The sequence below is a fragment of the Cheilinus undulatus genome, linkage group 5, assembly GCF_018320785.1.
Source record: "Cheilinus undulatus linkage group 5, ASM1832078v1, whole genome shotgun sequence".
Classification (NCBI taxonomy): Eukaryota; Metazoa; Chordata; class Actinopteri; order Labriformes; family Labridae; genus Cheilinus; species Cheilinus undulatus.
Genome location: NC_054869.1, coordinates 19,251,901 through 19,275,284, shown reverse-complemented (window position 1 = coordinate 19,275,284; position 23,384 = coordinate 19,251,901). Strand labels below are relative to the sequence as shown.

Genomic DNA, 23,384 nt, shown 5'->3' with positions numbered 1-23,384 from the left:
TATCGGTTATCTGCCATCAGGAGTAGGAAATTATTGGTTATCGGTATCAGTTTAAAAAAATATTTATCATGCATCACTGATTTCAAGACTTTTTTGTTTTAATCTTGATTATGGCTTCCAGTTTTACAAAAATCTAAAATCCACTTTCTCAAAATATTAGAATATTGTGAAAATTTCCATTTCCTCTGGTTTTCTTAGCCTTTATTCACTCACTCTGGCTCAGTACACACAACTGCAATCATGGGGAAGACTGCTGACTTGAATGTTGTCCAGAGGACAATCATTGTCACCCTTCACAAGGAGGGTAAGCCAAGTAAGGTCATAGCTAAAAAGGGCAGGCTGTTCTCAGAGGCTGTATTAAAGCATATTCATGGAAAGCTCACTGGAAGGGAAAGTGTGGTAAGAAAATGTGCACAAGCAACACGGAAGAACTAAGCCTTCAGAGGATAGTTACACAATCAGATTCAAGAACTTAGGGGAACTTCACAAGGAGTGGACTGAGGCTGGAGTCAGTGGATCAGGAGCCACCACATTTAGGCCCAGGAACTGGGCCACAAGTATCGTGTTCTCAGTGTTGAGCCAATCCTGAACTACAGACACCGTTTAAGTGTGTCACCTGTGCTAAGGAGAAAAATAACTTGACCATTGCTCAGTGTCCAAATTCAGAGGAACTAAATTTGGAATCAAAGTCCAAGAGTCTGAAAGTAGATCTGAGAGGCACAGAATCCAAGGTTCTTCAAGTCCAGTGTCTTCAGTTTTCACAGCCAGTGATGGTTTAAGGTGCCATGTCATCTGCTGCTGTTGGTCCACTGTGCTTTATCAAATCCAGAGTCAACGCTGTCAGCCATCTACGAGGAGACTTTAGAGCTCTTTATGCTTCCATTTGCTGAGAAATTGTTGTGGATGCTGATTTCCTTTTCCAGCAGCAGTCTTGGCACCTGCCCACAGTGACGCCAAGACTACCAGAAACTGGTTTGTTGACTATGTTATCACCGTTTGATTGGCCAGACAATTTGCCTGCCCTGAACCCCATAGAGACACCAGACTCAACAATGCAGACGAGCTGAAGGCTGCAATCAAAGCAACCTGGGCTTCATAACACCCCAGCTGTGCCACAGATTGACTGGCTCTATGCCAAGTTGCATAGATGCAGTAATTTGTGGAAAAGTAGCTCCAACCAAGTACAGAGTGCATAAACCTCTTTTTGGACTGATGTTTTGTGATGTTTTAATATTTTGAGATGATGGATATTTGATTTTTGTGAGCTATACGCTGTAATCATCAACATTTCAACATTAAAAATCTTGAAATATTTCAATTCTTAATGATGGCTCTAGAACATATAGTAGTTTTACTTCTTGATTTAAATGACAGAAAAAAAACCTTTTTGCTATGTTTTCATATTTTGAGACACACCTGTACACAAATAAAAACATAACATCATCCACATAGGTGAACACCTATAGATGCCAACATACAGCAAACACAAATCCACTCTTTCCACAGCTGAAAAAATATGTATCATCAAATGTATGAGTTTTAGACACACACTGACTCATACACACACTTTATTGGGGCAGACTGCCAGCTGCTGAACTCGTCTATAAAGGGTGGCCTTAATGAAAAATACTGGACCGTCAGGTAGTGTGATGCACCTGCTAAGGCAGCCTTGTACGTCCTGGGAGCCAACAACTTTACCCCATAATGAGGCCAATATCTAGCTCAAAGCCTTTCTGTGCCTTTTGTGTGGTTCACCGTGTCCTTGGCTCATAAGCCTTGATAATGTTAGTAAATACATACAGGGGCATGGATAACCCGGGCTGTAATCCACACTACCTCGAGATGGGGGAGAGGAGGGAAGAGGAGAGAGAAGCGGCTGATTAGACTGGTTTTACTGCTCCTCTGCCGACCTAGAAAAACACAACAGCCCTGACCTTGCATAGCAGTGCCCTTATATATCTAATGATCTCTGAGTACCTTAATGATACAATGTGTTCTTCTCTCTCTCACTCTTTCTCTCCATTTTTCCTATCCATCTTTTGTGCCTTTCCTCTCCTGTTCTCTGTTTTTGAGATTGTGCACACGCACGCTGGTCCACACATGCACACAAAGTACACAGCCTTGAAAAACCCAGTCAGCAGTTTGGGCTGGGAGTCTAGCAAATGAGCTGTCCTATTGAAATAGAAAGGAGAGTGCTCTGTGCTGCAGAAAATGCTGCTATGGCAAGCCTTATAGAAGAGGGACAGAGGGAAAATTACTTGTTCGGACAAAGAAACATGAGAATGTCCTTTCATTACAGATGTACCAATTTACATTTAGACGGAGCAGATTACATCCATTTCATACCAACTTTATTTCTTTTTACTATTTTTCACAGCCACTGTATCTCATCTCATTACCATTCATAAAACGACACTAAGTACTGTAAATGCTGGAAGAAAGAGAAAAAACTATTACCTATAGAAAAAAAAAGAAAAAAGATTTTCTTTTTACTTCACCGGTCTTTCTCCTCCTGGTACTCTATTAGTTTGAACAGTCTCACTGTGTGGTGGATGTCTCCAGTTTAAAGGCAGCAGTTCTACAGCATCAAGGATAACCTTTAAGCATGGAGTCCATACTGTCAGGATGGTCTTTGCTGATTGATTGGACTTACTCTACAACTTCAGAAAATAAGTCTTCAAGCTTCTCACTTCCTCATCCATATTTTCAGTGTAGAAAACAGCTTCTACAAGCTCAAGGCATTCATGCTTCCATCTTATTCCCTGTCTCTCCACACTTAAAGCCCAAACCCCAATTTGGTTGTGGTATTCCCTCTTCTCGCTCTTTCCGCTCACAGTAATTAAGATTCCTTTCTGCTCTGAATGGGGATGTTAAGATGAAGGGTTATCACTGGGCTTCTGTAGGCTCACCCAATGAAACACCTTTAGTGACCTCTCTGATTTATCCAATGGGGGTCCCCTCCCTCCCCCCCAGATGTCCTTCTCTCCCCCCCTCATGGCCATCTTGTTGTGTGGTCCCTTCTCTTCAGTTCTCTCATTACTCTGCGTGAAGGCCTGGGCAGTGGGTGGCAGGGGAGGAGCAGGGTCCTCTGTCCCTGGATGAGTGAGTGTGGATAAGAAGTTGTTTGAATTCATAATTGTGCTCTTGTGAAGGGGGAGATTTGTAAAGCAAGGCTGGGTTCATTGTGTGGCAGTGCGAGTCCGGTGGAGGGTGCGAGCCGCTCAAAGCTAATGTAATCTACGCTATTAGAGAGGGTTAATTAGCTGCTGAACTGGAGCCTGAAGAGCAGGCAGAGCCGGAGAGACACACAGAGAGGAGAGAAGGAGGGCGGGCAGTAGGGATAGAGAGGTCTTCAGGGAGTCATTAGAGACTGCTTGTTGTAATACAGCCACACAGTCAATAAGGCTACTCCTCTGAGGAGGAGAAGAAAGGCAAAGAAAGACATGCAGGGGAAGAGTTTCTCACCATGAAACATATCTGGATGTCAGCAACTCTGCCACTGGGCACATGTTGGGGAACCAGAGATTAATTTTATGACTTGTTTATAATCTGTTGTGTGAAAGCTAGTATATTTAAACCATATGTATTTGTTGATCTCTTAACCCTGTAATAGTCCCATTTAACTTTATCAACCGATGCCTCAACTTCTCTATTAAGTCTCCAGGGAAACAAAACAAAGTTACTGAAAATACAAAAACTATCAGGAATTGTGTCTTTACACAAATTTCTCTATATAGCGTCATGAGGTGGTCCTTCCTGTTAGCTCCATCAAACTGACTATCTACAATGCAAGGTGACTTTCATTCCTGTCCCATCCCACCCCCACAGATAATCCCATCCCAATCCCAAACCAGAGTGAAAAAAACACCCATCCCACTCCTAGTAGAATAACTCCTGCTCCCACCCCCCTTCTTTTTTTTTTACTCTGAACTGTTCATTTGAATAGTTGAATATATACTCAAACCCTTAGCGTGGTCTTACTCAACTCTCATCCACTTTTCTAAAATTTGCGACTTTCACGCAAACTCTGTCAGCTTCATAGACAGATCATTCTGTCTTACATTTCATCTGACTAACCGCATTTGCCCTTCTCCATTTCAAAAAGAGTTGTTGCTTGCATTGTTGGAAGCAGTGTCTGCTGCGGCAGTGCTGTTTCCAGTGTGGGAAGTGCAGTTATTTGATTTATGTTGCAGTGTTGGCTCACTAAAAAAAAACTGCAAGCAAAATGGCTGACAAGTGTGGTCAATACGTGGTGCTTCTGTCCATTTTCCACTAGAAAACCCTAACCAAATGAACATAAAAATGGCATGCGAATATTCATATAAAAATTGGTCTATTATTATGTTGGTTGCAGCTCCTACCCACTCCTGCTTACTTCTTTCTCGTTTCATCCCAATCTTGTGATCAAATAGTGGAATGACTCCCATCCCGCTGGAATCCTGTGACCCATGGGAATTCGGCAAAAATGGCAACCTCAAGTCTACAAGTAACTAATAATAAGTGTACAGCTAAGAAAATCAAAGGTCCCAAAATCTGACAAACAGGACAGTCTGACTCACAATGGCTACCAGTTAAAAAAATTATCTTTACTGACGAGGATAACAATAAAGTTTACTTCTAAAGTTCATGAAACTTTTTGCACATAAAAACAGGGATTCTCAGAGTGTGAGCCTGGGCCAAGTGGTGGGCCTCAGAGATACTGTAGGTGGGCCACATGAGGTAATGTACAATTACTAAAAATCATTGGAATTAGAAAAATAAATAAATCATATTTTCATTGATCATGAAATGCTTGATTAAATGTTGTTTTTTCAGGACTCAGAGTAACAACACACAAGCATAGGATTTAACCTATGTCACCTTTTTATCATTTATTTTGTCTGATCTGTACAATCGATGTCATGCTTTAACTGGTGTTGGGTTAACTAGTGACTCTGTTTAAAGCAATCTCCTATGCAGCTCACGTCCTGAAGACATTAGTGCTACTTTGAAAGAGTTTGCTGTGCCACATACATTTACAGAGATGAATATTAGAAAAGAAATTTTTAATAAATGAGCCACTGCCATTTGTTAAACAAATCAAATGGCAGTGGCTCATTTATTGTACTTTCGGACCCCCCGAACATTTTCTAAGTAGTGTTTATACTGTATATCTGAAGGCAAGGCATTTATATTGAAATTCCCTGTATATGAAAAAATATGACAAATAGAAGATAACTATTTGAGTCTTATGTTATGGTTGTACGAGGGTTTTTTTTTTGCCAGGCCATGCAGCATTTTCAGCTCTCATATTGGACCAAAGCATACTGAAGTTTGGGAAAGGCTGGTCTCAAACGTGCAGTAGCTCTTAACCTTGTTGAAAAGCATTCTGAACATATTTAAGTAACTCAAGCATACCAAGAGGCAAAACGTTACTGGCATTTTTAGGAAATAACATTTGTTGCATCCTTTGATCATCAAAAATGAATTGAACTTGGTTCTTTGACTAGCTTTCTATGCCTTGAGCCTGTTTTTCTTTTGCAGTCTCGTTGCTTAAAAATAATCAATTACTACTGTACAGCCCTACCTGCTGTAAACCTGTCCTGATAACTTTCTGCCCAGTTTGATCTTGTAGTTTTGCTACGAGGGTTAGCATTTTAAGCTAAAAGTAGCTACACTGCTCTGCTGGAAGCCTTCTAGCAGCCTACTTCTATTCATCACTGTGTCCTCTAGTAGTCCATCCTGGTCTCTTGTCGCTCTGAGCAAAACTTCACTTAAGATGGGTAGTTAGAGCCTGTTCCCTTGGCATTTTAATGCAGATTAATTACTTTCCCTGGCCCAAGCAATTCATTTTTGTTTGTTTGTGGATGTTTTTAGCTTTTTCTTGACCTTGAGGTGAAGAAAGAGAGAAGGAAAAAGAGAGAGAAAGAAAAAAAGCCCTCCACAGTAGACTTATACCCTCAATTTAATAGCCGAGTGAGGTGTTTCTCCAGCATCATCAGATCAATGGAGAGTAAATAGCCCACACTTCTTGTTTCACAGTGCAGTATTGATCTTTTCCTCAGCCTCGGCTTCCCTTTCCCCGGCATCTCGTGTCTTTCAACCCCTGGGACTGTGCTGATTGCCATAGATTGGACAAGCTAACAAGCGCATGATGAGGAACCAGGCTTTCTTTTCTTCTCATAGGCTGTTTCATTTTTTTTCTTCATGGCACTGGCATGAACACACACAAACAGACAGACATACACTCAGGGACTTAAAAACATCAGATCTACACAGTTCAGCGCCATAAAGGACTCTGCTGTTTCTTTCTTGTTTCTTCTGTTGTTTATGTTGTTCTGTCTTCATCGACACCAAGCGGATGTACTGTAGCTCTGCCTGGCTGATGGAGTATACCAACTTAAGAACAGAGCAACTCAGATACAGAGTGTTCCTTCACCTCACCGGGAACTTTTTCCTTTTTTTTTTCCAGCTGGCACCACGCTTGTTCCAAAATCTTCCATCATCTTTGAAAATTTCTCAAGTGGCCTGCGGAGAGCGACACACTCTGTTTGTGCTGGAAGACGGCAGCGTGGCGGCATGTGGGTAAGTTCAGTGTCAAAGCTGCAGACAGTTTGCCTAAGTCCAGATCTGAGGGGAATAGGAGGAGAGATGAAGAGACAAACCCCTCCCCACACATCCTAGCCCCAACCTCTGATAATAATGCATAGGCAAACTAGGGTCAGGGAAAAGATCGAAGGGTTGTGTGCATGTTAGTGGGGCACTTTGACATGAAATCATTGAGTGTTTAAACTTTACCATTTCTGTATGTGTGTGAGGGTGTGTTCCCTTCCCTGTGCGTGTCTGCCTGTGTTCGTGTGTCCTCTTATTTCTGTTTGGCATGCAAAGTTGTAATAAATCTTGTAGAGTGTTTGTAAGAGAGCTATGTGTGCTGCTGGGGGGGCTGAGGATCAATATGAAGCATGTTTATTGAATCCAATAGTTGTGTTTGTAGAGGAGGGGAATAAACCAGCTGGAATAAGTGATCATATGTGCTTTTAAGGCTCATTACCAGCCTGTTGGGCATATAGATCTGCTTTTAATCAGCCCTCTCCTTTGGCCAAGCTTATGTTTGAACACCGCCAGCATGATTTTTCTGCATATGGGGCATTACAGGGCAAATGTGTCAAGAAAAACTTAGAGGCTTTGTTCCACTGTTTTCAACTTTTTCCCTCTCTTACAAAATAAGGCATAAGAAACCTCTTTTCAGTGTGAAACGAAATTTGTTGATTAGGATAATTAACAACAATAAATAATAGAATCTTCTATTTTTTTGTCTTCAGTAAAAAAGTAACTGCTGCAGTGAAATCTTGATAGGAAATCCTCATTATCATCATCATTCCTATAGTGCTTAAATGTAGATGTTCATGGGGTTAGTTTTTGTAAATAGATCACTCAATAAATTTAAGAAACCTTATGTATAATTCAAATTTGACAACTACCAAATTCCAAACACTATAAATACTGTAAAGAAATATGGATAGAATTAAGTACATTATAAAATTAAATAGGCAAACAGGTAAATGCTTCAGTATTGTTGGTATCAAGTGTTCATTTCTAAATAGATGTCTTTTATTTATCCTTGGAAAATTACCCAGGGCTGTCCTTAGATTTGTCTTTTAATGAAGGCGACTGAAATACTTCCAAAAACAAAATGAGATCAGAGTTAAGAGTAAGGAGGGAAATTTATTTTTTAAGGCCAACATTGTCAGCATTTAAAATACAAACAGATGTGTGCTTAGACAAGCCAACCCGCTAAAAGACAGAGGGACAGGCTTAGCATTACAGAAAGACAGAGATGCATTTTTATCTGTCAAGACAATGAAAAGGTTTTCAAACATTTATGCAGGGGTTTATATTGGCTGTATTGAATTTTTATCTATCTGTCTATCTATCTATCTATCTATCTATCTATCTGGCTGTCAAAAATTACAATTTAAAAATGTGATTAATCTCAGGATTTCTTCAGTTAATCTTAATTAATCACACCCTTTTTATTGCATTTTAAAATTCTGTTTTGCAATTCAGGTTGTTTTTGTGTCATTTTGTACAGGGGGGGCACTATATTGGATATTTGTTGATACCTGATATGCTAATATTTACGAAATAATTTTAGCAGATACTGATACCGAAATTTTAATGTAGTTTTGACCTAAAGCTTCAGTCCTTAAAACACTCTTTTAGGTGTAAGGAAGGACAGTGAATAAAGAAAAAGATGCTCACTGATGTAGATCTGTTGGCCTTGCTTAAAACTTCTCTAAATATTTTCTATGCAGCCAATATTTTATGTAGGAAGAGTTTTATGGACAAAATATCTGTTAAAAATTGGATGAAATTTTCATTCCTGACATAACTGATATTTCCCTTTTAAAGCCAATATCTGCCAATACCAATATCAAACCGATAATATCGTGCATCCCTAGTTTTGTATATTTATACTGTCTACTACTAATTACTTGAGATAACTTACTTCTTTTTTTGAATCTGCTTTTATTGGTTAGCTGACTTCTGATTTGTCCACTGAGCTGAGTTTGGGTTTTTGGTGGACTTATTCTACAGCAATGTGGCTGCAGGGAGACACTGACGTGTACTGTTGTGGACCTTAATTGATGGCGATTAACTCGATTAATCTTGACAGCCCTAATATCTATATATTTCTTAGTATTGTATGACTTCTTTTCCAAACGTTAGAATAGTATTTCCTTGAAACATTTCTCACCAAAGTAGTCGATGACAAAGCGGGGTAACCCTTGATACCTGTCCTTAATTCTGATTCTTCCTCCTTCTCCCCAGGTGACCCATATACCAGTGCTCACAAAAGCTTACACTCACACACATACATCTATCTCCTGTTCCTCTCTCTCTTCTTGGCTTCCCGTGTTTGCATGTGATATTTTAGGCGACTCTGGGAGGGATGACAGTTCTAACTAGGCCTATTAGGTAACCCTCAGGGTGCCCTCAGCACTGATTTGAGCACCATTAATTTTCTATTATGGAGTGCTAAAGATGTGCCCCTGCACAGTCATTCACCTGGCTTATTGAGTCTCACACACACCAATTGTGGACTTTTCCAGGGCAGTGTTGCTGAAGGTTTAGTGCGACCCCTCTGGGGAGCTAATTTATTATTTGCAGATATTGATCTGGCAGTGTAGGCCAGCCAAGCCATGGCCGATGTTGACTCTGCTCTGGCCTGTGGCGACTTTAACCCTTTCCTGGCTGAGAAGCGCACACACTAGATGGATGGTCACAGTCTGCTACAGTGCTGTTTTTAGTTATTATGAATCCTTTACTTGACCAGTGTCTTGTTTATTGAAATGAACAACTGATGGAAGTAATTTGCATTTAGGAAAGGACTGATTGTTTTTTCTCCCTATAGGCTTTAGTTTTTCTTTGAAAACAGACAATTGCAGGGTCTATCTTGCATTCAAAACTAGGAAGCAGCTGCCTCTGCCCAATTTCATACCACTACCAGCCCTAATCGGAGTCAAATGGGATTTTTCATTAAGAACAGTCTTCAAAGGGCAGCATTTGGTGAATATGTCATTTCTAACTTAAAATTTAGGCATCTGCTGATGTAGTGGCAGTGTTGCTGTAGTCAGTCCATTGCACCAGAAACAGTGCGCAAAACTACCTAGGGAAAAAAATTAACAGGGAAGAAGTATGTTTTTCACTGCAGGGATACCATGTATCTCATGTATCAGCTGTTGATGAATTTTCACTTCCAAAAATTTTGTTAAAAGTCTTTTTTAAAAGCTATGTGGAGCTCCAAATGTGCATTCGGCCTGCAGCTCATATGTGGCACCTGTCGCCGTTTGGGACTCTAGACTGCAGTTAAGTTTATTCACTAAAAGACAAGAGTCAAACAGAGCAGCAACAGGATCAGTCAGTCAGTCGATCTTTATATGTAACCTGACAATTCTTGCAATATTATGTCAAGGCACTTTACAAAGAGGGTAGGTCAAGACATTTCTCTCTATTGAATTATTTACAAAGATCAAACATTATTCCACCTTGAGCACAGCACAAACCAACATTTAATGAAGTCACAGTGGCAAAGCCAAACTTTGCTTTAACGGACAGAAACCTCGAGCAAAACCAGACTCATGTTGAACAGCCATCTGCTGAAGCTGTGTTGAGTGTTAGTGCATAGAGGGAGATGCCCAAGAATTAGAGGATTCATCATTAAATGCGCTGGTTCTGTTTTGTGGCAGCTCTTCTGTTCAGATGCGAACGCTCTCCGTTAGTCTGTCCACCTTTTTCAGCCACCATCAGGTATTATTATAATGTTTGGTGCTTCAAAACTTAGTGTTTTGGTGTGTGATTGAAAACTTTGACATGCCTATGTATTTTAGAAGTATTTTTTTTGGGGGGGGGGGGGATAAATATATATATGATAATAAACAGATGAAAACTGCAACAAATTGGTGCCCGTTTAGCTCAGTTAGTAGAGTGATGCTCATGTATCGTTACTGCAGACCACGATGCAATGGTTGCGGGATAAGTTTTTGGGCCTGGCGCATGTTTGGTCCATGTCTTTCTTCATCTCTTTCTCCCCATGTTTCCTGTCTCTCTTCAACTGTCCAATCAAAATAAAGGCAAAAAAAAAAAAAGTCCTAGCCATTGAGGGAGGAACAGAGAGTTCATGATAACACGGTCAGGATTTTGTGAAGAAGTGTGTATAATGTTAATAAAAAATCTCATCAACAGTGGGATATCTAAAGTCTTACGCAATTTTACTAATTTTTAAATTGTTCATCATTTTGAGACTCAATTTTTCATAGATTGGTGAACATCTGCCAATCTTTACTCCTGATAGACTCTGCCTCTCTAAAATGCTCCTTTTATACCCAGTAACGTTACTGGTACCAATTTGTATAATTAGTTACAAAATTCTCATTTTTCATTAGAACCACTTACTTTTCCAGCCTTTTGTTGCTGGTCCCTTCTGTCTGAGATGTTTTGCTGCCATCAAATTCAAAATGAGTTAATATTTTCACGAAATGGTAAATCATCTCAGTTTTAACATCTGATGTGTTGTTTTGCTCTGCTATGTCGTAGATAAAATATGGATGAATGAAAATTGATAATTATTGCATACTTTTTTTTGTACATTTTACACAGCAGCCCATCTTTTTGGAAGGTGTGGTTGTAAGAGTGTTAATTTCACCAACTAAAACTGTGACATAAAATGTTAAGCGACAACCTTTCATTTTTCCACATGAAGACGAGACTAAAACTAGCTGAAAAATAGTCTAAAATGTTCGTACTGGACTGTTGGACTTTCAAAATCCATCATATATGCATTGTGCACACAAAGTATGTCAGTATTTTTATCAGTGTTTTTAAAATCAATGAAAGTATTGGTTTTGCATTAATATGATTGTTTTAAATTTATATTAATTTTACAAATTTGACAGATTAAATTAGTCCAAAGAGAAAAAAAAGCCTTGACTAGAAGTAACAAATAAATTGTAAAGACTTTTTATTGACTAAAACTGAACTAACATGTTTTTGTTGACTAAAGACAGACTGAACCCCTTTTTGCACAGGATTAGTGTTGCCTAGGGACCTCTGGTAATTTGTAGTAATTGCGTGGTACATTTTCTTCCCCATGTTTTCTTTTTCATTCAGAAATGTCTGTAAATTTGAGTACATTTCAGACTTCACTTATCCCGTGTGACTGCGCTGCAGTAAACACTGACATCCGGGGGTAATTCAGGTAATACTAATCCTGTGCGAATAGTGCTTATTATTATGAAGGTGACTAAGATGTGACTAAAACTAAATAACATTTTACTCTGAATATTTCAGACTAAGACTGACTTTAAAATAGCTGCCAAAATCAATACTGAATTGTACATGAGATGTGTGTCTCTTCAGAAAAATAAAGACATTTTTGAACAATTTGTGACCCCCCAAACTCTGGACCTAATTTTATTAAACATCCTCCCTTTTAACTCTTTAATGGCACACATTGGCTTTTATTTTATATCAGAAAGCATGCTTTTGTGAATTATTTAATATTGCTTGTTAGAATGCGTAGCTGTGTTTAACGTGCACACTGTAAGAAAGGTACTTCTAGCACCAAATAAGCAGCAGGCAGCCACACATAGAGCTACACAGACACACTGTCTGGACTGTCCAAGGGAAATAAAATCACAGTTAAGAGGAAGGAAAACAAATTTAGAAGGTCAGAAAAAACATTTATCAAGCTGTGTGTGTCTGGTGGGTAAACAGCAGAGGGACAGTAAAGGGCATGACTCCGAACCGCCAGATAACCACAACAGATCATCACACAGTCTGGAGATTCACTGCTGAAAACGGATATTTCTCTGAGGGTTGCCTTCAGAGCATTTGCTAATATTCCTTCTCCTGTATTGCTGGTTTATTTTGAACATAAAAGATATTACAACATACACCCAGGTGACTGAAATGAAAGTTTCATGGAGAATAAAAGAAACTGGACATAGAAATGAAATACAAGAAGCAGAGGGAAAAGCTACAAGAATTTGTCATGGTTCATGAGAGGGAAACTTTATTACAATAAGATTATTGATGTGTAGCAGACATCCAATTTCAGCACGTTTTATCCTCTAGTCTCCCTGGAGATAGACATGCAGCTGTTTATCTAAACAAGGTAATGTCAAATCACACTTTTTTGATAAATTATAACTTTAAGTAGAAACAATCCTGCTTAGCCCTGTGTGAAGATTTTATAGAAAATAAGTTAAGCTGAAATCCACGTACTCCAGACTTCTCAGAGAAATGATCAGAACTGGAACACAACGTTGGATAAAAAACCAGATGTGATTTTTGTGCATGAGTTTAAAAGGAGTATGTCTGCTGGGAGTCAGTCCGTTCTATTGATGTTCTCATCCAGCACAAATACAGTCACCCACTCATACTGTATGAACCTGATATCCAGCCCTAATAACACACAGACACACACATATGTACAATGCATCCAAATACACACCTTTTAGCCCAGGGACCAATAAGTTGCATCCCACAGGCCTCCTTAAGGTCCTGTTAAAACCTTAGACTCAGCTTGGCCCGTCCCAACCCTAATTGGTATTTAATGCTCTCACTGAACCTCAGAGGTCAAACAGCAGTGTGTGTTTGTGTGTGCACACTGTGTATGTTGGTGTTTATATCAGGGTGCTGAGCCAAGTGTGTCACAGACCATATTTCCAAGAAAGGGCAGAGAGGAAAACTACAGATTGCACAACTCTGGGGGTGTCCTGTGATGACTATGGGGCTGCCTCAATGGAGGCTGAATGATGATAGATGTCCAGAGAGGAATTATGGGGGATAATAGGCCACCATTTTTCTTTATACTAGTTGTTATGATAGCATTTTACCTGATCTTTATGGTCTAGAACATAAAATAAAGGTCAGGAAATGTCCCAGGGATGAAAGCACCTCCAACCAATCCAAATTTGTCCATGCTCCTTCTGTAAAGACCATTTCATGGTTGACAGGCCTGTCTCTTGTTGAATTTGGCCTAACCTCAGAAGCCAGCCATTATTCACCTTCCATATTCATGTGAGTCACTGAAACTGAGGTGGAGGTCGAAGACATGTCTGATGAGGAAACATGGTGTGTGAGTGGATTTTCCACTGTTTTGCTGTGAATCTCTGTTTCTGCTGTTGTAAGAGTAGGCAGTCTGTCCTGATGGGGGGGCAGAGGGAGGAAGTCACCTCCTGCTCCTTTTGTCTTTTTCCGTGCCATTGCCAAAGTTCAGTTTTCTGCCTCCTGCCAGAAACCAGAGTCTGCTGGGACACTCCATGCAGACGTCCAAGAGAAAATGAAAGTTGGGGGAAAAAAAGATTACAGATTAAGACTGTGGGGTCTGAAATCCATGAAAGAGAGTGCCTATAAAAGGATCAACCCCCTTGGATGTTCTGATTTGATTTTATAAATCAATCAGGGTCAGTATATGTTTTTTTTGTTGTTGTTTTTTTTTTTTTTTTTTTACAAAAACAATTATGAAAAACTCTTTAGTGCTAAAGTGAAAACAGAGTTCTAAGTAATTTCAGTTAAACTAAAATATGTATTGTTAAATAAGTAATGGCATAAATATTCACCCCCTTTTAAAGTGACTGACCTAATTCAACAGAGGTTCAGCCAATTGGTGCTAGTAGTCTTACAATTAGTGAAATGGGGATCACCTGTGTGCAGTGAATGTGTTTAAAGTGATTGTAGTAAAAAGTCATCTGTGTCTGGAAGGTCACTGGTTAATCAGTATTCCTGGCTACCATTACACCATGAAGACAAAAGAACACTCCAAGCAACTCAGAGAAAAAAGTTATTGAAAAGTACGAGTCAGGGGATGGATACATAACATTTCCAAGGCACTAAATATCTTTGGGAGTTCAGTTAAATCCATCATCAAGAAATGGAAGGAATATGGCACATATGAAAATCTACTTAGATCAGACCGTCCTCACAAACTGAGTAACCGTGCAAGAAGGAGACTTGGGAGAGAGGCCACCAAGACGCCTCTGATTTCTCTGAAGGAGTTACAAGTAAGGATGATCCTAAGTGTCTATTTCCCTATTCCGCTAAATGCTCATTTACATTTCTTGTAACAGACTAGTCTAAAGAGGAAAAACCCCCCAGAAAACAGTCAAATTCCTTGCAGGGTCATTGTGTCAGCGGATGTGATGTTAGCCTGATAGACTCTCTACAGTGTGGCTAGCATTAAAAGCTAGCGCCGCCCACCTTTATTCCTCTTTGCCGATTAAAATCATGCTTTGATATTTAGCCACTTCGAGTGAGTAGTTATATGTGAGTTCAACCCTCAACAGCCTATGTACCACTATATTTCCATTTACTACTTTGGAATACTGTCGTACTGCGGTTTTGCTACTACACGCTTACCGCTAAGCCACCACTGAGCTTCTCATGTTTACATCCGGTGAAGTGCCAGAGAGAAAGGCAGCGGCCATTGACTGAAGCTACTGCGGCCTCTAGTGGTGGGAGGTTCATTACAGTTTAAAAGAGCATTATAGACTGTGATTTAAAGCCCGTGTTCATAAAAAAATGCTAGGTAATTAGATAAACTGACTAGTAAATCCTGCGCCGGCTAATATAATAAACTATTTTAACTGTTTGGAGTTACTTTAAAATCTGTAGGGATTAAAAAAGGAAAGAAATAGCAATATATTATTATTATTATATATTTTAACAGCAATATATTTTTTCCTCAACACTTTTTCTGAATTTAATTGAGCTTCTGGGGGCCAGATTGGAAGCTGTGGGGGGCCTGATGTGGCAACCTGACAGAGTTTGAGCAGTTTTACAGAGAAGAATGGAGTAAAATTGCAGTGTCCAGATGTGCAAGCCTGACTGAGACCTATCCACACAGTCAGTGCTGTGATTGTAGCCAAAGCTACATCTACTCAGTTCTGACTTTGGATTAGATATTTTTAGTCAGTCAACATTTCTTTGTAGAAGTCTATTTTACCTGATAGGTTTTTGCATATGTTTTTTGTCAATAAAAGCCAAATTATATTGGCAAATATTGATTTATAAAATCAATGAAAGGGTCAAACATCCATGGGTGTGAATGCTTTTTGTAGGCACTGTAGGAACAAACAAGATAATGCTCAATAATGATGTTCTTGACATCATTCATTGTCTAATCTAACAGATCAGCCTGCTATGAAAAGACAGCATAGCATGGGATTTTCTTTTTATGCGGTTTTTAAATGTGTTATTATCAGGTTGGATCTGCTCTCAGCTGTGTGAGATAAATCCAGCATCTGGACAAGTCCAGACTGATTGAAAATAAAGAGGCACGCCTCGATTGAACATAAAAAAAGTGTGAAATTCGACATCTAGCTTTGTTTACCCCGAATGGTGCATGCCTGTGGTTTATCATGAGTGATGATTTTTTTCACTGGATTTACATCCATTACAGAGCTTTGCAACCAGTGCCATTACAAATTGCTCTATATGTAAAAGGAGTAAATGTGGTTCTAAAGCAACACAGTTGTCAATAAGCATCAAGCAGCCGTCGCTGACGTGCCTGCTGTCTCATCAGTAATCAGGCCAATCTGTTTTAGCAGAAAATGGCCATACATGGTGCAGCATTGATGGAAATGTCTCATTTTAACTTCATGGTGCCTTGAGAAGGCAAAGCAAATCAGCAAATGTTTCATGAATTTGACAGCAGAAGCGTGGAAATTCTATGACAACTAGTTGGATTCGGTGAGCTGAGTGCCAGCACTTTGCATTAAGTTACACTAAGCACTAATTGGATGCTACCTGGCTCTACATCACTAGCAGCTCTGAACAGGATCAGGATCTGGCTCTGACTAACAGCGAGTGCTCTGGTGCTGCTGGCTGATTACCCTTAGCAAAGGGAAAAGCGAAACGATGATGAGAAAAAAATCCCTTCTCTTCTCGCGCACAAGCCCTTGGCCCTGTTGGCACCGAGCTCACTTTTTGATTTTTCCTGATGTCCCTGAAATTGATTTTCAGCCATGATTGCATCGCCTCTCTGAGGATAATCAAAGATTTTAAATAATTGCTGCAGTATGACTGTACAGTGGGGAATATCAAGGATAGTGGCTACTTCCCCTCGCTGTCATCTATAGAATAATTTCAGCTGAGCGCTCCAGTATGACTTTACAACATTCCTCTGAAATGGTTCCCAGTTGTGTGCATGACAGCATTAGTTTCATCGGACATGCCTGATAAAAACGAGCATTCGTTAATGACAAAACATAACATGATGTCACAGCTCGGAAATCCTTCTGACTTTATTCTCTAATTGAAATCCATTATCCAGGTAGTCATTGGGTAATCACTCAGTATTTTTCTTTGAGCTTTTAGAAAAATAGGAAACCAACTTCTTAGAAATAAATTGCCTCTCATTCCCCAGCTTATTCGTGCTCAGTTCAATCAGCCATGTAGAGACAAACCTGACATACCTGAATCCCTGCTACAAAGGCTTGACAACTTAGCTCTGTGCTACACTTTCCCCACTTAATCTTACCATCATTGATTTAAAAAAAAAAATCCAGGGGAATATCCAGAGGAAGTGGTTTTGTGCTGTAACTCCCGGCTTCCTCATAGAAAAGAGACATCACCATCCTGGAGCCACCTCTTTATACCACAGTGAAAGATGGCCTCTCGTTTAACGTGGGACTGTAACCGATGTTTGCAAGGGGAGAAACAGATTGATTAGAGGGCCAGGGAAGATTAATAAGCTGTATGGGGCAGTTATGACACCCATTGTTTCACACACGCCCTGCGGAGGTGTGCCTCCCAAAATGCATCATTGTGTAAAATATTGACCTAAAGCATACCATTACTCTCTTTCTTGTATGCGCCTGCTTTGCTCTCCAAAGGAGACATCCAAGCAGTAATAAAATGCTCTCACCATTTTTCTATTATTCAAGACACCGGCTCCTTGAACTAAAGTTTGAGTAAACCTGTTTGGTTTGTTAGAATGGGACAGAATCCCATCCTGTGTTAAGTTCAAAAGTAAAAATCAGTGCCTTTTGGAGGGCACGTGAAAGGTCTTCGAGAGCCTTATCTAAGTCCAGGTACCCCCTTTGGATCAAGCTCAGGGTCATATTACATAGAATACACTGACACCAGTGACAGAAATTATAAGAAGCTAAACTGAACAGCATATTGGCCTGAAAAAGTAATTACATTTACATAAATAATTCATTTACGTTTGAATAAGGTTGCCTAATCTTTAGGACAACACATTCATGTATTCATGGCTGAGATACACAACAGATGTTTATTTTCAATAGAGAAAGTACCTGCTGCTGTTCTTCAGAGTGACCCCGTTACTTCATAGTGTTGTATTATGGCTGTTTTTTGTCTTAGCCTTAATGTTGTCAGCAGATTTCTACTTTTATATATGTAGGCTTTCTGCTTAAGTAAGTGAAAAACACATTTCTAAGAAAGTTTTGTTATTGCTGTCTGACCTTTGCCAAGAAGAAACTGAGAGGATAACTTAAAAACACAAAATCACTGCATAATGTGCAAGCACCAACAAAAATAAATGATTGTCTGAATTTTTTTTTTAAAAATGATCGAAATAAACAACTCAGTAGGTTCTTAACATTAGAAAACCATACAGAAAGACATTGTGGGGGCAATGTATATAGTACTTTAGCACCAGGTCTTTTGCGTTGCATTATGCCTGACTTATACTTCTGCCTCAAATCTCTGTCAAAACTATGCTGTGTTGGCCTGTCTTTGTGAGCATGACTTGTGTGCTGATATGTTTGTTAGTTAATCTGCAGTTTTTGTAACAGAGAAAACAGAGGAGACATTAGAGAAAATACAAACAACAGCCACTGAAAGAACTGAGGCAGAGAACGGGGAATTTTTGCCCTCATTCGGCCGCTGAGGGAGACCTGGACGAGAAGATACATGTTGAAAGTTTTTCTGTGTGGGCAAGTAGATTTTACAACCTGTTTTGCAGTTAGTGATGCACAGATTGTAAAAATTCAGGCTGGTAAGGAGCTTTAAATAAACAATTTTGCTGATGGCAATGTTTTTTCATTAACTTGTGATACTTGTTTGATTTCTGTGATTGTTGACTTCCTCATCCAGGCCAGGGACCAAAATTACGTGTTGTTGTTGAACAGCAGTGTTATTCTAGCCTTTATCACTTTAGAGGGGACAAATCCAACTGTAGAAATTCACAGTAGAACTTCTTATTTAAACTTACTTCACGATGAAAAATACTTAAAAATTAACTGAAAAAAAAATCTCTTCTTATTTTTTGGGGGGGGAACTTTAATGTAAACTATATTGTTATAAACAATCATGTATAATCCTACATTGCATTCACAATGCTGATATAAAAAATTAATACATTACAGCCCTAACTCATGGCCTAATTCTTAGTAAGAGAACAATATATTGCCCAGCTATACCTCATAGTCTAATTCTTAGTTAAATGCGGGATTTTCTCTGCAAAGATGAACAACTCTGCCTTGATACAGCTCAGTCCATTTCTCTTCTCACTTGGGATTTTAAAGGCAGCGCTGGCTGGCATGGAAATCAATTACGTGTAAAGCTGCCCTATTGCACTGTTAAACTTCCTCATCAAAATTGCGGTCCTTATACCGGGATCTGATAAGGTAGCGGTACAGAAGTGGATCATACTCTTTTTGTTGGAATCCGTTGCAAACAGACTCTGTAATAAAGCAGTTTTTAGCAGTACTTTAGTGTAGTTTTTACACTGTGATCAGAGTCTACCTCCGAGCATTAAAAAGCATTTCGGGGCTCATACAGAGAGGATCACGTCAGCAGCTGATGAATCTGATGTGCTGACTACTCTCACCAGCTGTTCAAATGGAGAGAAGTGTGACAAAGTTTTCACACTAACTGCTGTGCAGATAAAGTTGTGGGGAGATTGTCTGTGGCATATGTGTTTTTTTGTTCCTAAAGCTTTTGCATTAGGGTTGAAACATAGGATCCCACTAGGTCAAGACGTCCAGCTGCAGACTCTTTGTGACCTCATCTGCACCATCTGCTGGCATGAGTAGTCAACGGGAGAGTGTTGAAAGAGTTCCACTATTTTTCAGCTAATTTTAACCACATCAAACGCACTGTGTGCTGCAAACTCTCCTGATCAGGACAGCCAGAGGGTGTTAGTAGCAACTTGTCAGAGCACTGTCTCTCATTGCATTTACTTTGTTTTTGCATTTTCTCTTACAGCATGCACAGTTTTGTCGATTATCTGCATTTGACAAACATTTGCAACTGTCTTTGACGTGTTTATCAGTTTTTTGCCGATGGGTTGATGAAGGTTCACAAGGCCACCATCAACCAGTGCTGATGTTCCACGGATGCATTGGTACTTCACTATCTGTAGCCGGTTATCCCATTCTACAATACATTTAATATGCCTGTAGATATTAGCCTACTCTGAGACTGGCCGGCGCAGTGCCACCCCGACAGACCAATCACAAGGCTTGCAGTTTGTCGTTTCAATGTGCAGTTAGATTTTTTCAAAGCATTTGCACGCCAGCTATGTGTGCAGACCTACGCAGGATTCAGGGCTACGCAGGCCAACGGTGTACGCTACATCATAGATCTGACATAAAGATATAAACAGGTATTACACAACACTAAGCTGTAACTTTTAGCTATAAAGAAGCCAGACATGAAGGTCTTACTCATGTGAACATTGCTCTGTCTGCATATTTCTTTTAGCATGTTCTGTTTTATGAATAATGGAAAAAAAGGAAAGAGAGACAGACCAATGAGAGATATAAAATATTTTTGATGGCACTTGGACTTGGAGAAAATAAAACTTTACAATTCTATGTTCTTCAGGATATTTTTACTCCAAATTAAAAATGGATCAATGTACTGATTCACCGCCTACTGTTTTTGGTTGCTGTCATGGATGGGAAATAATGCTTTGCACAACAAAAATCTTTCACACAATATGTATTAAGTGCTTATGGCACGTGTGTATGAAGAGTGAAGTGTATTCCAATTAGTCAAATTGCAAAGCTTGATGTTATCTGAAATTAGCTTTCATGTGAGATTTTCTACCCTTGTTTTCCTGTTTCTAGCTGGAGGCTTGGCTTTGTTCCCCTTTCTATTTAATTTGCTGCCAACCTGTTTTATTTATTTCTGTGGTTGCACAAATTGCCTTTTGACCTTGATGATTACAGAAAGTAAGTGAATTGGAAAGGCATTGATACTCAGAATTGAATGGGCTAGTACACACGGTTATTCATCTTCCTACCTTGGTGTGTTACAGTTTTGCACAGGTCAGATTTTTAGTCCCCGCTCTGCTGTTTTTATTATCTTAAGAGGGCAGAGGAGGGCTTTTTACCCGCCACGCTATAAACTTCCATTTCCAATTCAACACATGAGCACCGAGATACACCTACGACCATGAACCATCACCAAAAGCCTGAATGTACTACTCATTCACTGCAATAACAAGGTTAACTGATGTAACGTAATAAAATTAACCATAAAGAAGCAAAGGTTTTAGTATTAATAATGCACATTTACTCATTTTTACTCACTCTTTTAGACAGACACTCTAAAACACACATGCACCCTCAGAGTAAAGCCATATCACTTTGGATACTTGTAAAGTGAAGTAATGATGTCTATAGAGGATGAATGAGCATGCAATAGGGCTATGTGGTACCATGTTCACCTTGGGTTCACTCATTTGATTCAGGGGTAGTGGTCAGAAATAATTTCCATCTAATGATGAAGAAGGAGAGGGAACCTGGCTAAAGGCGTCTCAGTGGTCCTTACCTTCTCTGTTTCATTCACAATAGCGAGTAAACCATTCAACCTGCTGCTGAGATCACATACACCTGGGTGTAGTTGTGCTGGTAGTCTTCATGTTTGAGTCAATGTAGGTCTAAGAGAACTGACCTCCTTTATCTTGGTGACAGATCATTCAATCATGTGTTTCTCTGTTCTGCTGTTCTTCTTCTAGGGTTGGAAATACAGAGATTTTAAAATCAATATGTTTTCAAATGAAAAATAGGGTTATACAGTATCCTTTCTATTGGTGTAGTTTATGTTGATTTAAAAAAAATACAGCAAACTTCACACTAAATAAATGATTGGTTAAATAAAAACTACTAACAGTAATCTGCTTTTTGACCACAAAATAATCTATTTCAAATACTGATTTTATTTTGTTTAAGGATAATTTGTTTTGTCTCATTTCATGTTTCCCCCTCCAAGCTTGTGGTAGATTTTTATGTAATTTTTCATATATGTTGGCATTAAGGTTGGGTAGTAGTATGGTACTGCTGTATCCAGGGGTTTTTAAAAATAGCCACAATACCCCTTGAGTTTCTTCTCTGAAAAAAATCTCTGGTGCAATATGCATAAATTTATAGTAAACTGCTTAAGAGTCTGTGTCCATTTCCAGCAGCAGTACCACTCCCTTATGTTTCAGGAAGCTATAATGGTGATGACAGTAGTCTTGAGCATGATGTAGGCCTGATTTGTTAAATAAAAGGAGAAGTTTAAGGAAAGTTGCACTATGTAGATGTGCTCACATTGTGCTCTAGTTCTCCCCGAGGTCAAACCATGGTGTGCACTGCCCACAGACATGTACAGTTCAGAAATTTCAAATGATAGATCTTCATGGCAAAAAGTGTAGGTCTTTTTTTATGGGAGCGAAGGGAAGTGGGAACTACAGGTACCGTTGGCCCTTGCATACACATCAACCTTTTTTGCTACACTTGATCTTTTGGAAGCATTTTGGTTTCCTGGTGTCAAGAATAGGGAACAGAGAAAACGGGAAAGACAAACAAAAAAACAATATGCAGGCACTGCCAGATTGCGTTGACACACTTGATGGGGGTACAAGTAACAGGAGGAGCCACTTGGCAGATAATCACCCTGAAAAGATTCGCAGAGGTGAGAGGATCATGATATTAAACATGTATTAACATTAAGCCATAAAACAAATTGCGATATTATTTTTGTGTAGTACCAACTGACCCTTATTTCTTGTAGTTGAAGATGATTGTTTTATTTCAGCTGCCGAACATATCATATTCCACACTGACAGTTTCTGCTCATCATACTCACATTTTTCTGGAATATAGTCAGTTAAACAACCGTAAGAATTGATATAAACTCAATAAAATTTATTTCTGTCCGATTATGAAAGTATCATACTTGATGTAAGAAATTGTCAGTGAAAAATGCCAAAACTGGTTTTTAAGAGAATGGCTACACACAGTCATAAAGTATAAATGGTTATATAACTCTAAGATAATTATTTAAGTATATTTTTAACAATGTTAAGAATTTAAAGTTTACATATTAAAGTAACCAAAATATAAAAATGAGATGAAAAACATTGTGTGTGCAGAAAACTGCAGAGTTAAATGTGTGAAAATACGGAGGATGAGAGAGAGGGAAGGGGGGCTGAAGGGTGAGCTATAAAAGAGAAGCTGATTTGGGCCTGCCAATGTTTCAGTGTTTTCTCTGCTGCCCTTTCAAGCTTAGAGAGGCCCGCTGGGGGCTGGAGTGTGTGAGGCTGGAGAGCAGGGAGCACGGGGCACTGTGTAGGCCGAGGCTCAGCATCTGCCAGCCCAGACTGTCCGTGGTTTGTTCCTTTTCCAGCACATTCTTATGTAATTATCTGTGATAAACTCCTCTGCAGTCAAGCCACAAATCCACGTCAGTGGCCTGGCTTACCGAACAACTCTGAGAAAGCCACAAGCACACAGGGCCTTTGAGATGCAGGAACACACACACGCACATGCACGCACACACAACACAGAAAGACGCACAAATGTGTGTTCTCATACACCTACTCACACTTAGATTCGCACAAACAAAACTTTGGGCTGCAGTGTCAAATGGGTTTTTTATTT

At 39.4% G+C, this 23,384-nt stretch overlaps 1 protein-coding gene across 3 annotated transcripts in view; it reads left to right on the top strand.

Moving 5' to 3' along the window:
• LOC121509839 (probable E3 ubiquitin-protein ligase HERC1) overlaps window positions 1–23,384 on the top strand; it is a 426,335-nt gene that overhangs the window by 101,971 nt on the left and 300,980 nt on the right. For all 3 annotated transcript variants that reach the window (XM_041787528.1, XM_041787529.1, XM_041787530.1), the window contains one exon: window positions 6,452–6,564. In XM_041787528.1, the coding sequence (XP_041643462.1) occupies window positions 6,452–6,564 (113 nt within the window). The remainder of the gene's footprint in view (window positions 1–6,451; window positions 6,565–23,384) is intronic.